Genomic DNA, 12,547 nt, shown 5'->3' with positions numbered 1-12,547 from the left:
AAAACAATAGGGTGAAGAGTTTCGCTCTTTGGATGCCTAAATATTTTTTGCAGTGTATGCATAACTACTGTATGTGATATGCACCAGTAGGCTTACCTGGTATAGGGCTGGGCAGAGGCATAGGTGGAGCTGGTGGAGAAGATGGAGTCGTTGGTGGAGTATTGGGAGGTTGAGTTTGAGTTTGGGAGTCATCTGTAATGGCATGTGTCATTTAAAACACTTAAAAAATGAATGCAAAACTTTTTCAATATTTATATGTGATTGTGAACTGGATAGTCCTCTGATACACCAACATAAAAAAAGCTGTCCAGTGATTTTATGTTGTTTCCCCGACGCTTATTTCATTTAATTTTTAGTCAAATTATCTAACTGCACTGATAGATAATCTTGCTGGTTTCAACAAATTTCCTATTGCACAGTATGAGATTCAGCAAGACTCCCGACACTGTAGCTCCCAATATTTTTCTGATTTATTTTACATTAAGGTAAAACAAATCAGATGGATTAAAAATAATAATAATAACATTTTGCTGCACAAACACTTTTAGCGAAGAGGAAAAAGAAGAAGGGGAGGAGGAGAAAAACAATAGGGTGAAGAGTTTCGCTCTTTGGATGCCTAAATATTTTTTGCAGTGTATGCATAACTACTGTATGTGATATGCACCAGTAGGCTTACCTGGTATAGGGCTGGGCAGAGGCATAGGTGGAGCTGGTGGAGAAGATGGAGTCGTTGGTGGAGTATTGGGAGGTTGAGTTTGAGTTTGGGAGTCATCTGTAATGGCATGTGTCATTTAAAACACTTAAAAAATGAATGCAAAACTTTTTCAATATTTATATGTGATTGTGAACTGGATAGTCCTCTGATACACCAACATAAAAAAAGCTGTCCAGTGATTTTATGTTGTTTCCCCGACGCTTATTTCATTTAATTTTTAGTCAAATTATCTAACTGCACTGATAGATAATCTTGCTGGTTTCAACAAATTTCCTATTGCACAGTATGAGATTCAGCAAGACTCCCGACACTGTAGCTCCCAATATTTTTCTGATTTATTTTACATTAAGGTAAAACAAATCAGATGGATTAAAAATAATAATAATAACATTTTGCTGCACAAACACTTTTAGCGAAGAGGAAAAAGAAGAAGGGGAGGAGGAGGAGAAAAACAATAGGGTGAAGAGTTTCGCTCTTTGGATGCCTAAATATTTTTTGCAGTGTATGCATAACTACTGTATGTGATATGCACCAGTAGGCTTACCTGGTATAGGGCTGGGCAGAGGCATAGGTGGAGCTGGTGGAGAAGATGGAGTCGTTGGTGGAGTATTGGGAGGTTGATCATCTGTAAAAGCACATGCCATTTAAAACAATGGTTCTCAAAGTGGGGTCCTTGAGGGGGTTCCCGGGGTTCCCCAGCAAAAAGGGGGATAATTCATTTTCACTATAATTCCATTAATAAGTAACACAATGACAGAATGTATGAGTATTTTGGTCATGGGTTTGGTATCGGTCAGCTGGGGTCTTCGGCCGCAGGCCACAAAACGTCTGTCCACCTATAGGCACCTAGGCCTTCTATTCTATCACTGACAGTGAGCTGTGAAAATATAGCACTGTGCAGACAATCATGCATGCAACATTTTGCATTCAATGGAATTCACTATTTGATGTAATACTGAAATGTGCTAAAGGCCATCTTTGACAATTCTGTTAACATGAATGCATAACTTAAAATACAACTTAAATATACATTAACTTCTTCAATTGAAATAACAGTATTATATATCAAATGATATAACAAACAAAATAATACAATCAGCAATGGAAGCCGTTTGACTTGAAGGTATTATTTTTAACATTGGCTGTCACTTATACTGACTGAGTCATTCAATGCTTCAAACTGTCCAGCATCCAATACAGACTGTACAGGCTGTTTTTGTTTCATATAATGATAATTATGTGGATAATAAATAATTAGCGTATTCATTCTTATCATTGAAAACAATTTAAAAACAAGAAAGGAATTCCCTGCAATTATACTGACACATTCAATGCTGCTCACCTCCTTCTTCATTGCTGGCAGGTGGTATTGGGATAGGGGGATGGGTAAAGGCGATGGGCAATAGAGACTCTCTCTGGACTTTTCAGCAAAAACAAGAAAATAAAAGGAAACGGTTAGTTTTATTTGGAAATAAAATATTCTTAATGATGATAGGTTCATAATTTAATATTGAGAAAACAACAGCAACAACAACGTTTTCATATTTTTTAGGGGCCCTGTCAGTCAGCGGCTCGTAGAATCGTCCTAACCTACAGTTGAACAGACTCACTCCATTTTACAGGTCCGGTACAATGTAACTACATATGAACATTATTGTATAACTATCAGTAATTACTGTGGGATTAGATTGGTGTTCAGGTCTAATTACAAATAGTTCATACGTTGTTAGGGACCTGTAAAATTAAGGGGTTGCCCTCAAGGAAGTTATCAACTCGGAAGTAATTAAAATTCAGAACGCTGACGTTGGCCCTAATTGCCCATTCACTAGTCTGTCTTCAGGCTAACTGCCACTAAAGGGAAGTGCATACTGTAGTAGCACTACAGGTGGTAACATGCAAAAGTGTTGATCTAATCTAGGGTGTTTGAGGCACAAAAGGCCTACAGATGCAAATGCAGTTGAGAGGCACTGTGCCAATGCAATGCTAAGCCCATGTGCACAGAAGGTGCGAAGGTACAACCATGTATGGTGTCTTTGATGGCGAGGTTGTGCATGGGTGTCCTTCTGCATTGCATTGCATGATTTGCTAATGCATCATCAAAGGCAACACACATTAAATTACATCTTTGCAGCCTTTCATAGAACTTCATTAATTGGCTGAACTTGTAAAAGGTTTTTGAATTGAGTCTCTGTTTTTTAAATGTATTAGGCCTACTTTAATTACAAGGGGTATGCAAAATATGTTTTTCCAGATTTTGATGGTTTTTGTTCAAGGAGAAACAAGTACTACAGAGCACGTACGATGCATGTTTTTAATCAGCAAGAAACAAGCTGACAGAGCAAGGCAAAAATATCATGTATTTGGCAAAATAATATTGTATTAGCTAAAACATGGATACAAGCATGTAACAATTAAGGCGTAGCACAGAAAATTGGTTGGCATTGCTAAACTTGCACGATTCATCACTTTACGGATGCTAAATGAAAATGATAAGGACAGAGGAAGGAAGTGCTGCTATGGGTCTGATATGAACTGAAAGGTGACAGGTAGACTCAAACTGATAGTCGAACAATGTTGGATTCTGCACTTGCTTGTAAAAATGAATAGAATAGAGTAGAATTAGAATAACAATTGTATTGTTACTATAGATACATTTGGGTTGCAGTGTAACACATTTGAGGTGTTCACACTAAAGTATAACACGAAGACGAGGGCAACAACAATCAAACCTGACAACCTGACAAAATACTTGGCAGGTGATTGGGTGAACCATCTGTCTATCACCGTTTATAACGGACTAACTAACTTCAACCACTTAGGACCGCCTCCTCCTTCCTCGGTCCAATTGGAGCGTGGCAAGATGGATTTGTCGTGTTATCATAATCTGGTGATCTTGCATGAATCCAGCGGGGTCACTTCTTTAGAATTCAGAACTTTTTACAAGCAAGTGAAGAATCCCAAAATGTCCCCAGTATTAGTGAAAGTTATAACTACAATATCCAGACATAGGCCTCGCCTACTGATAATCTAGACTAGAGGGATCATGGATCATTCTCATTTCTTTGAAGGGAAGGGCAAGGCACCTGAAGATGACATGCAGCTGTCATAGAAGATCTTGAAGGACTTGCCAACGTAGGTTACACTCTTCAGCTTTTCCTCCAGCTCCTGGACCGTCATCTCCTCGACCTTGTTATTCTCCTTGTCGTTGAGCCCGTGCGACGCAAACGCGGGGAACTTGGAGCGCTCGTCATACGGCGCGTTGTGGTCAAAGTTGGCGCAGCAGTAGGCCGACCACAGGTAGGTGGGGATGCCCACGCGGTTGATGTTGTGGCGGCGGATTGCGTGTCCCGAGGTCGTGACCCCGGTGACCACATACGCGGTGCCGCGGCAGTAGTTGTTGAGGCGCCTGCGGATGGTGTGCTCGTAGTCTTTCCAGGGGCCGATGTTGAACTCTCGGACCTGAGGGACCACGTTGGTGAGAGTGTAGGTCGCCGCCTTGTCGTCGGGGGTGGACTGGTGCTCGTCTGGATTCAGGTGGCCGCGCTCAAAGTTCACAGTGTCAGAGTAGTCGTCGAGCACGGCCTGAGCATCTCCAAAACTCTTATGAAGGTCATCCTGAGGTACAAAGGGCTGCATGTCCCTTGGGCCAGACACTGTGGAGAGCTGACAGGAGGAGCCAGTATAAAACATTATGCTCATACATACATCAAGTCAAATAAATACACAAATCCTATCTAATAAGCCTGGTTGGCAAAGGGCATTTCTTCCCCTACACATTTAGAACTTCTGCTCTTCCAAAGAATTAAGATAGGATGAAGCCAGTAACCAGCCGCCTACCTGTGGCTCGTACATCCAAGGCACATCCATCTTCTTGGCTCCGTCCGAGCGCTTGAAGGTGTATGCAGAGTAAACAGGTATGTGGAAGATGGTGTCATACAGAGTCACAAAACGTGGCTGTCCGTTGTAGAACTGGCAGATCTTTTTGAAGGACTTCTCCTGCAGACCTTGAGGCAGTGTGCCCATGTATAGGAATTCCTTGCAGTCGGGCGAGAGGTTTTCCTGCACCTCCGCTCTTGCCATCGCCACGACCAGTAGACAGACGAACGCGGGATCTATACCGTAGGGAATCATGGAGAACCCTTGAATTAAACTTGACGTATCTACGGTGTGTTGAATCCCTTCCAAACAGTGTCCCTCTACGAGTATTCTGCTTCCACTGTGCCTCAAACTATCTCAGGCAATATTATGCAAATTCTTATCTTTTTCTTTTTACCTGAACCAACTCACAGCAGCCCTGTGAGCGTGACCATGTCGGAAAAGTTATTGAGTTGTAAACCAAATTTAACAGCAGTTTTAGTGCAAGTACTACAATCATTTGATATGCATCGACATTATTTCTAGTCTTTCATTTATTCCCTCATTTCATTCCTAGGAATTATGCCACATGCTCTGCTGACTTAGTGTGACTCCTAGGGAATGCCTTGGATACGAATCTGGAACCTATCTTTGCTTAAAAGGCGAATAGCATCAATCTGGCTGTAGCTGTAGCAGACAATGAGCAATTCAACAACAACAACAACAACCCAGTTAATCATGAACTTGAACAATGATATCCAAGATATTTCAGGCCAATCTCAAGCTGATTCATTGGTATACAGTGTCTCAAAAATCCATATTGCCAAATGAAAATGAAGTGAAAGGATCTGTTCATGGTGTAATAACTTCTGCATTGAGAAAGAGCGGAGAAACATTTTCTGAGCTCTGGCTAAATCGCTCCATAACCTGCCCAAAATGACAGTAACATTGGTGAAGTAGAATGACTAACCTAAAGAAAGGCTAAAAAAAAATCAGCTCAAGTTAAATCTATACAAAAAATTTAACTGCCACAGGAAGTTGTAATATAACGGTTTCTGACGCCTTGAAGAGGCGATTTGTAACTGAAATCCTATATAAGAAACGACTGAAAATCTACTGTGAAGGATGACGAATTTAATCTTCCCTTAAATTGGACCCGTCCTGTTGTTTCCCACGCCGTTGCTCAGCTCAGTTTTTCAATGGGACTTGTATTTACTCTGACTTTCACTCCTCAATAAAAAGAGCTCTGTGTGTGTGTGTGTGTGTGTGTGTGTGTGTGTGTGTGTGTGTGTGTGTGTGTGTGTGTGTGTGTGTGTGTGTGTGTGCGTGCGTGTGTGTTCACAGTCACCAACAGTTTCTAGTGAAAGAAAAGACTGTGGAATGTTTTTGAAACATCTGTTCCCATAACAACAGGTTGATGACAGGGTGACCTCTGACCTCTGCCCCTCTGGAAACAAACACTTCCTGTTTACTACAGGAGCATCTTCATTCGTTTACACTGTAACCCCATGGTGACCTACAGTATACCTATCTATCTATCTATCTATCTATCTATCTATCTATCTATCTATCTATCTATCTATCTATCTATCTATCTATCTATCCATCTATCTATCTATCTATCTACCTATCTATCTATCTATCTGTCTGTCTATCTATCTATCTATCTATCTATCTATCTATCTATCTATCTATCTATCTATCTATCTATCTATCTATCTATCTATCTATCTCTCTCTCTCTCTCTCTCTCTCTCTCTCTCTATCTATCTATCTATCTCTATCTATCTATCTCTATATCTATCTATCTATCGATCTATCTATCTATCTATCTATCTATCTATCTATTTATCTATCTGTCTATCTATCTATCTATCTATCTGTCTGTCTGTCTGTCTGTCTGTCTGTCTATCTATCTATCTATCTATCTATCTATCTATCTATCTATCTATCTATCTATCTATCTATCTATCTCTATCTATCAAAACTCTGCTCTGTTCTGTGGTGCATTTTGTCACACGACACTGAATCGAAACTATTATTTTATTTACTATTATTTTAAACTCTGGTGGAAAACTGAATTCCAGCCAAAGCTTCTTAACAATGTGCTTTTTTGAAAATGTGTTAGAGGATGGAAGGCCATTCATTTCTCTTATCTCCAGATAGTCCCCTCCTCCAAACCACATACACATTTGTCACTCATTTTCACCCATGCAAGATACTGTAATATGACTGCAATACTTTCATCGTCTTATCAGGCAAATGGCCATCGTTTTGATGTGACAGTGCAACCAACTAACCGGTAAGTGACTGACTCATAACCAATTAAATGAAATACCTTGCAATACTGAACTTATCGCAACACATAAGCCTTTTTAAACAGTCATTTTGCTCAGCTGCAGTTCCAAAGCTACTGCCAGCTTTTCCTATGATTGGTCAGTTTAAGGATCCACTGTTTTGCTGACCCTCTGGTCTTCTACTTTAGCCTACGCCAGTGGTTCCCAAAGTGTGGCTCGGGACCCCTCGGGGAGGGAGGAGGGGTCACAGGTCAGGAGATGATTTCCAGAATGTGTGAAATTGGCCCAAAGAATATGTGAAATACAAAATGTGTGAAATCCAATTGAAAAACTATTGAAAAGAGCACATTTTAACCATAATTGTTTGTTTTGTTTACAAAATTCTCATGTGCGCATTAAGGTTTGTATGCTTCAACCACCTCCGGGGATATCGGGGGTCGCGAGGCTCTGGCACCGTTACTTTGGGGGTCGGGAGCTGAAAAATTTGGGAACCCTTGGCCTACACACATCACATGCTGATCTTACATCATTAAGTAACGCGCAGCTAAATATTTTTACTACATTCAGGTGCTGTGCTCAAATCCAATTTTGAGCTTCTTGTGGTTTAATTGATTCTTTATCATTGACACTTTACCCGATTTTAAAGCTAATATTACTTACATGTATGAAGAACATTCTGTTCGCTATGTTGATTTAAACGGTTTAACATGCAACACATACAAGTACAATCGTTTCATATAAAATGATGAACTTTATATTTCTGGGCCAAACACCTTTTAGGTGGACACAATTGGGTGAAGCATCCCTTTAACTTTTCATAAAAAATAAAAAAAAATTGAACAATGGAACAGAAGAGGACATTACTGTGAACTAAACAAAATACGGTACCTCCACTTTTCAATACATACATTTTCTTAACTAGAATACTGAATTAGCAACTTTTGCAAGAGTAATACTTTTTTTTTGTTACCTTGGGTATTTGTACACTTTTTCTGGCAGGGTGGAAAGACTTGAAAGAGCCTTAGTTTAGATTCAACAATTCAAACCAGTGTTAATGAATTATTGTAGATGACGTGGCAGCTTCCCCATGTGTAGAGGTGAGAGTTATAATATCTTTTCATTATTAGAAGACTGTAATATAGCTACAGTATCTCAGCATGTCCTCTGTGTTTAGACGCTTTTCCTTCAGAATGCAGTTCATGCTGAGCACAAACATGCCAATGGATTAAAAAGGCTTTGACATGTATTCATGAAGATCACCTTTGGATCTCCTCTCTCCTTCATTTTAATATGGCTGCCTTCATTGTGTGAAGCGGAGAATGGAACAGCTGTTAGTTGTGTGGCACTTTGTGCCTCTTGTTACATTTAACCCTAACCCTTGTGTACATTGTGTGTTTGAGCATGTAGGACATAGGGAACAAAGGTGTGTGTGTGTGTGTGTGTGTGTGTGTGTGTGTGTGTGTGTGTGTGTGTGTGTGTGTGTGTGTGTGTGTGTGTGTGTGTGTGTGTATGCGTGTGTGTGCGTGCGTGTGTTTTAACTTAAGTCAAAATTGGGGACACACATCCGACTTAAGATGAGGTGATTGGGGACGACGGGTGCAATGGGGACTAAAGCCAAGTCCCCAGTTGGTAAAAAGCTGATTTTGGGGCCAGATTTTTACCACCCAGTGGTTAAGTTTATAGGGTTAGGTTAAGGTTAGTGTTAGGTTAAGGTTATGGCTAGGTTAAGGTTAGGGTTAGGTTTAGGCAAGTAGTGGTTATGTTAGGGTTAGTGTAAGTCTATTTATGTAATCTATGTAAATACACCAAAAGTGACTTGAAGGAGAACTTCACCGAAAAACAATGCTGACCTATTTTGCACATGCACATATCTGAAAACTCTAAACCGTTTTGCAGGCATTCAACTAGTTTGGCAGTTATTGAGAGTTGATTTGAGTGAAGTTGTGGACCAGTGATGTCATTCATAATGAAAATCGGCATTGTTTTGTGTGTGTGAAATTCTCCTTTAAGACTGTGTGTGTGTGTGTGTGTGTGTGTGTGTGTGTGTGTGTGTGTGTGTGTGTGTGTTTCTGTCTGTGTATAGAGAATATGAATAGCATAGGGGATGGGGGCTGTGTTTGTCATGTCTGTTTGTGTGTCTCGGGTTCGGGGGGGGGGTATTGTGTCTCTCGGGAGGTGTGTGTGTTTGTCTTGGGGGGGTATTTGCAGGTCTCGGTCTCGTAAGTCCGCTGGGGTGGTCTTGTTTGAGAATGAGAGGAAGGAGGGTCGTGTGTGTGTGTGTGTGTGTGTGTGTGTGTGTGTGTGTGTGTGTGTGTGTGTGTGTGTGTGTGTGTGTGTGTGTGTGGAGGACATTGCTATATATTCAGACATAAGAAACAGACACACTTTCTTCTGCGGTAAAGAGAGAAAGGAGCAGCTGAGAAAGTGAGAGCAGAGAAAACAGGACAAGAGGACACAGTAAATAACTGCAGAATCACCAGCATCTTGGAGCTGATGGATGTAGCCTGAGGTGAGTTTCTATTCGGAGAATCATTGCAGTGAATTTCAGTGGTTAGATATTTGTTGTTTGTCAGGTCTACGGCTGTGGTATAGATGAGACAGGCCCTCATTTGGAACAGTGCAAATGTAACATTTACATAATAAAACATTCAATTCAATTCAATTCATTTATTTGTTTGATAGGGGACAGGTGTACATTAATGAACATTTAAAAAAAATGTAAATGCACGACAATTGCAGTCACAAGACTGATTTCCATTGTTAGTCCCCCTGCCAGATGATACAGGCTTAGAGTCCTGATAGGGGTAAAAAGTAACATAGTGCAACAAAAACATATTTAAAATGTAAACACAATACAAAGTGCAAGTATGCAGAGAAATAGTCCTGATAGGGGGAAAAGTAACTTAGTGCAACAAAACATATTTAAAATGTAAACACAATGCAAAGTGCAAAGTGCGAACCTGCAATTTGGTGGAGGACTTCATGAAAAGTGCCGTACAATACGAGTTGTTCGTGCATTTTTAGGATGGGTGAGCCTGTGGGAATAGAACTCCTACAGTGTTTGTGCCACTTGCTGCTCGTGCAGGGCCACATTAAGCCCTGAAATAGTCTTTATTGTTTTGATTGTTTCAGTGGAACCGTATGAGATCATGAGACATAATAATCTTCAAATTATTAGATGACATTTGTGAATTCTGTGCATGATAAACCACATTTCTTGGCTCAGATTAATTAATTAATTAATTAATTAATTAACATGTTGGATCGATCTGTGTGTGGACACTTCGGCCTATTGTTAAAGGCTGTGCATGTGTGTTCTTGCAGCAAAGTTTGAAGAATCTGATTCTCGTGCGTTTCACTGTATATTTCCAGACCATCCAAGTCAACAGAGGGCGCTGTGAAAGAGAACGGAGGACTGCCAGTCGCTTTGTTACCACTTTGTACACAACGTGACCACAACTGGAACTAGGACCCAGTCTTATATCTAAAACATCTGTAACGTTGTGGGAGTTTGGATTTTCTTAAGGCTACTTTAATTCATTTTTGCTATGCAGCATTAACCACAATTCTGGTTATTGGCTGGGGAATTATTGGAGACGCCGGTGATTTTGATGGCAAAACATTTGAGATAGAAGCCAAGCAGACCGACAGACAGACAGACAGATGTCAGACCCAGACTTCCTCACCTCCCCCTCTCCTTCCCCCGATCCCCTCTTCCACTGTGACTACAGTGACTGGTCTCCCTCCTTTTCCATCATCCCATCTGTCTACCTGCTGGCCTTCCTGGTTGGTTGCCTGGGCAACGGCTTGGTGCTCTGGGCCTACCTGGACCGAGCTGAGGGGAGGAAAAGCAGGACTGGAGGAAACAGAACCGGAACAGGATGTAGAACCGCATTTGGAGCAGCCTGCTGCAGCAGAATCTTCAGAACGGGTCAGCACAACATCAGCAGTGGTCGAGCTCTCCGTGGGACCTTCCTTGAAAAGAACAAGGCAACCTGCAGACCCTCCTCTCACTCCTCCTCTCCTTCCGCTATCCCTCGTCCCTCCCGCTCACTGACCGACTCTCTCATAGCTAGCTTAGCGTTGGCCGATCTGTGCTTCCTTGTGACTCTCCCTCTGTGGGCGGTCTACACAGCACTGGGCTACCACTGGCCGTTCGGGCAACCGCTCTGTCAGACCAGCAGCTTCCTCACTGCGCTCAACATGTACGCCAGCGTGTTCAGCCTGAGCATGCTCAGCGTGGAACGATACTGGGTTCTGATTGGACGCCGGCACTCCAGCCACCACGCTCAACAGGGCTGCCCCAGCAGGGCGCTGTTGATCGTGGGCGGAGTGTGGGTGTTGGCGGGCGTTCTGGCACTTCCCGGTTTGCTGCTGCGCTCTGTCAGAGAGGTGGAGGTCGACCCGGTGTACGAGGACGACTGGGAGCCAGAGCCCTCTCCACCGGCCGAGTCCACAGTCGTCTCCCTCTCCTGCCAGATGGACTACTCTATTCTGATTGGAGCAGAGGTAGAGGAGGCGGAGCGAGAGCGGGCGGAGCTGTGGTGGGCGGCGGCCTTGAGTCTGAAGTCAACGCTGATCGGCTTCCTGCTCCCTCTCGTCATTCTGCTGGTCTGCTACTGCTCGCTGGCCCACCTGCTCAGCAGACATTTCGGACGTGGGCCCCGCCCCGACCGCCGGCGCCAGCGAAGACTTCTCAGAGTCATTGTCACTTTGGTGATGGCGTTCTTCCTGTGTTGGCTGCCTCTGCACGTTAATAAGACCGTGGCCATGTTGTCGGAGTTCGGCCTGGTTCCGTACTCCTGTTCCTTAGATCAGGCTTTACTCGCTGCTCAGCCATACGTCACCTGTTTAGCCTACCTCAACTCCTGCCTTAACCCCCTCCTATACGCTGCCTGCGACTCCTCCTTTCGCAAGAGATGTAGAGGAGCTCTACTCCTGCTGTGCAGAAGGAGAGGAGCAGGGGGAGTGGAGGGAGAGAAGGGCGGAGGAGAGGAGAAGCAGGAAACAGCAGTTAGGACAGAGGAGGAGAGGATGGAGGAGGTGGGTGGATGATGGCCTCTAGCAGTTAAAGAGACTCTCCTCGCCTGTAACCAGACTGTCTCAGGCTTGATCCACTTCAACTGGAACATCTCCTGTGGAAGTGTCCAAAACATGAACCATGGAATGACTTGAGAAGAGCAAATGCTTAATAAAATGTGATGTAAAAAGCAACCTGACAATCTAATTGCAGCTTGAGGAGTCAGGACATCAAACAAGCAATAATCAAATGTAACTACAATGTATATTTTATTTGCTGGTGATAAAGCATTCATCCCTAATGTATTTCATAAGTTGATGTTATGTGATGAGTTTTTCACTATTTACATTATTTGAGGATGATCAAACTTTTCAACAGATTGAATTCTAAGTGAATCAAAACTACTGAGGATCATTCACCCTTTATCTCAGACCATGAGAAAGTCTGGGTCTAGTATTGGCTACTGTTTTCAAAGTAAATATTCATTACATACACAAAAACAACAAAAACATTCCCCTGGCCTGCTGCAAACCACAGAGTCCCACAGGAATGATGCCACCACTGCCACTCAGAGACGGTTGGACCCAGGAATGGTCCCTGGCAAACACAATGCTTTCTCATAATTTCATCTGGTTCTATATTTTTGTATTCTCAGGATAGG

General features: G+C 42.4%; 2 protein-coding genes across 2 annotated transcripts; one reads left to right on the top strand and one right to left on the bottom strand.

The window, feature by feature from the left end:
* Positions 1–3,769: 3,769 nt before the first annotated feature.
* On the bottom strand, positions 3,770–4,795 carry LOC310800412 (endonuclease domain-containing 1 protein-like; the record flags this gene model as incomplete). Its single annotated transcript, XM_083663011.1, has 2 exons — positions 3,770–4,378; positions 4,553–4,795. The coding sequence occupies 2 exons, from the start codon at positions 4,793–4,795 to the stop codon at positions 3,770–3,772; spliced, it is 852 nt and encodes a 283-aa protein (XP_083519137.1).
* Positions 4,796–10,529: 5,734 nt separating this feature from the next.
* On the top strand, positions 10,530–11,921 carry aplnr2 (apelin receptor 2; the record flags this gene model as incomplete). The annotated part of the gene is made up of 1 exon (XM_083663010.1): positions 10,530–11,921. The coding sequence occupies one exon, from the start codon at positions 10,530–10,532 to the stop codon at positions 11,919–11,921; it is 1,392 nt and encodes a 463-aa protein (XP_083519136.1).
* Positions 11,922–12,547: the final 626 nt, after the last annotated feature.

The sequence above is a fragment of the Poromitra crassiceps genome (assembly GCF_964638095.1).
Source record: "Poromitra crassiceps genome assembly, chromosome: 30".
Lineage (NCBI taxonomy): Eukaryota > Metazoa > Chordata > Actinopteri > Beryciformes > Melamphaidae > Poromitra > Poromitra crassiceps.
The sequence above is the reverse complement of the archived record's forward strand: the minus strand, read 5'-3'. Positions and strand labels throughout refer to the sequence as shown.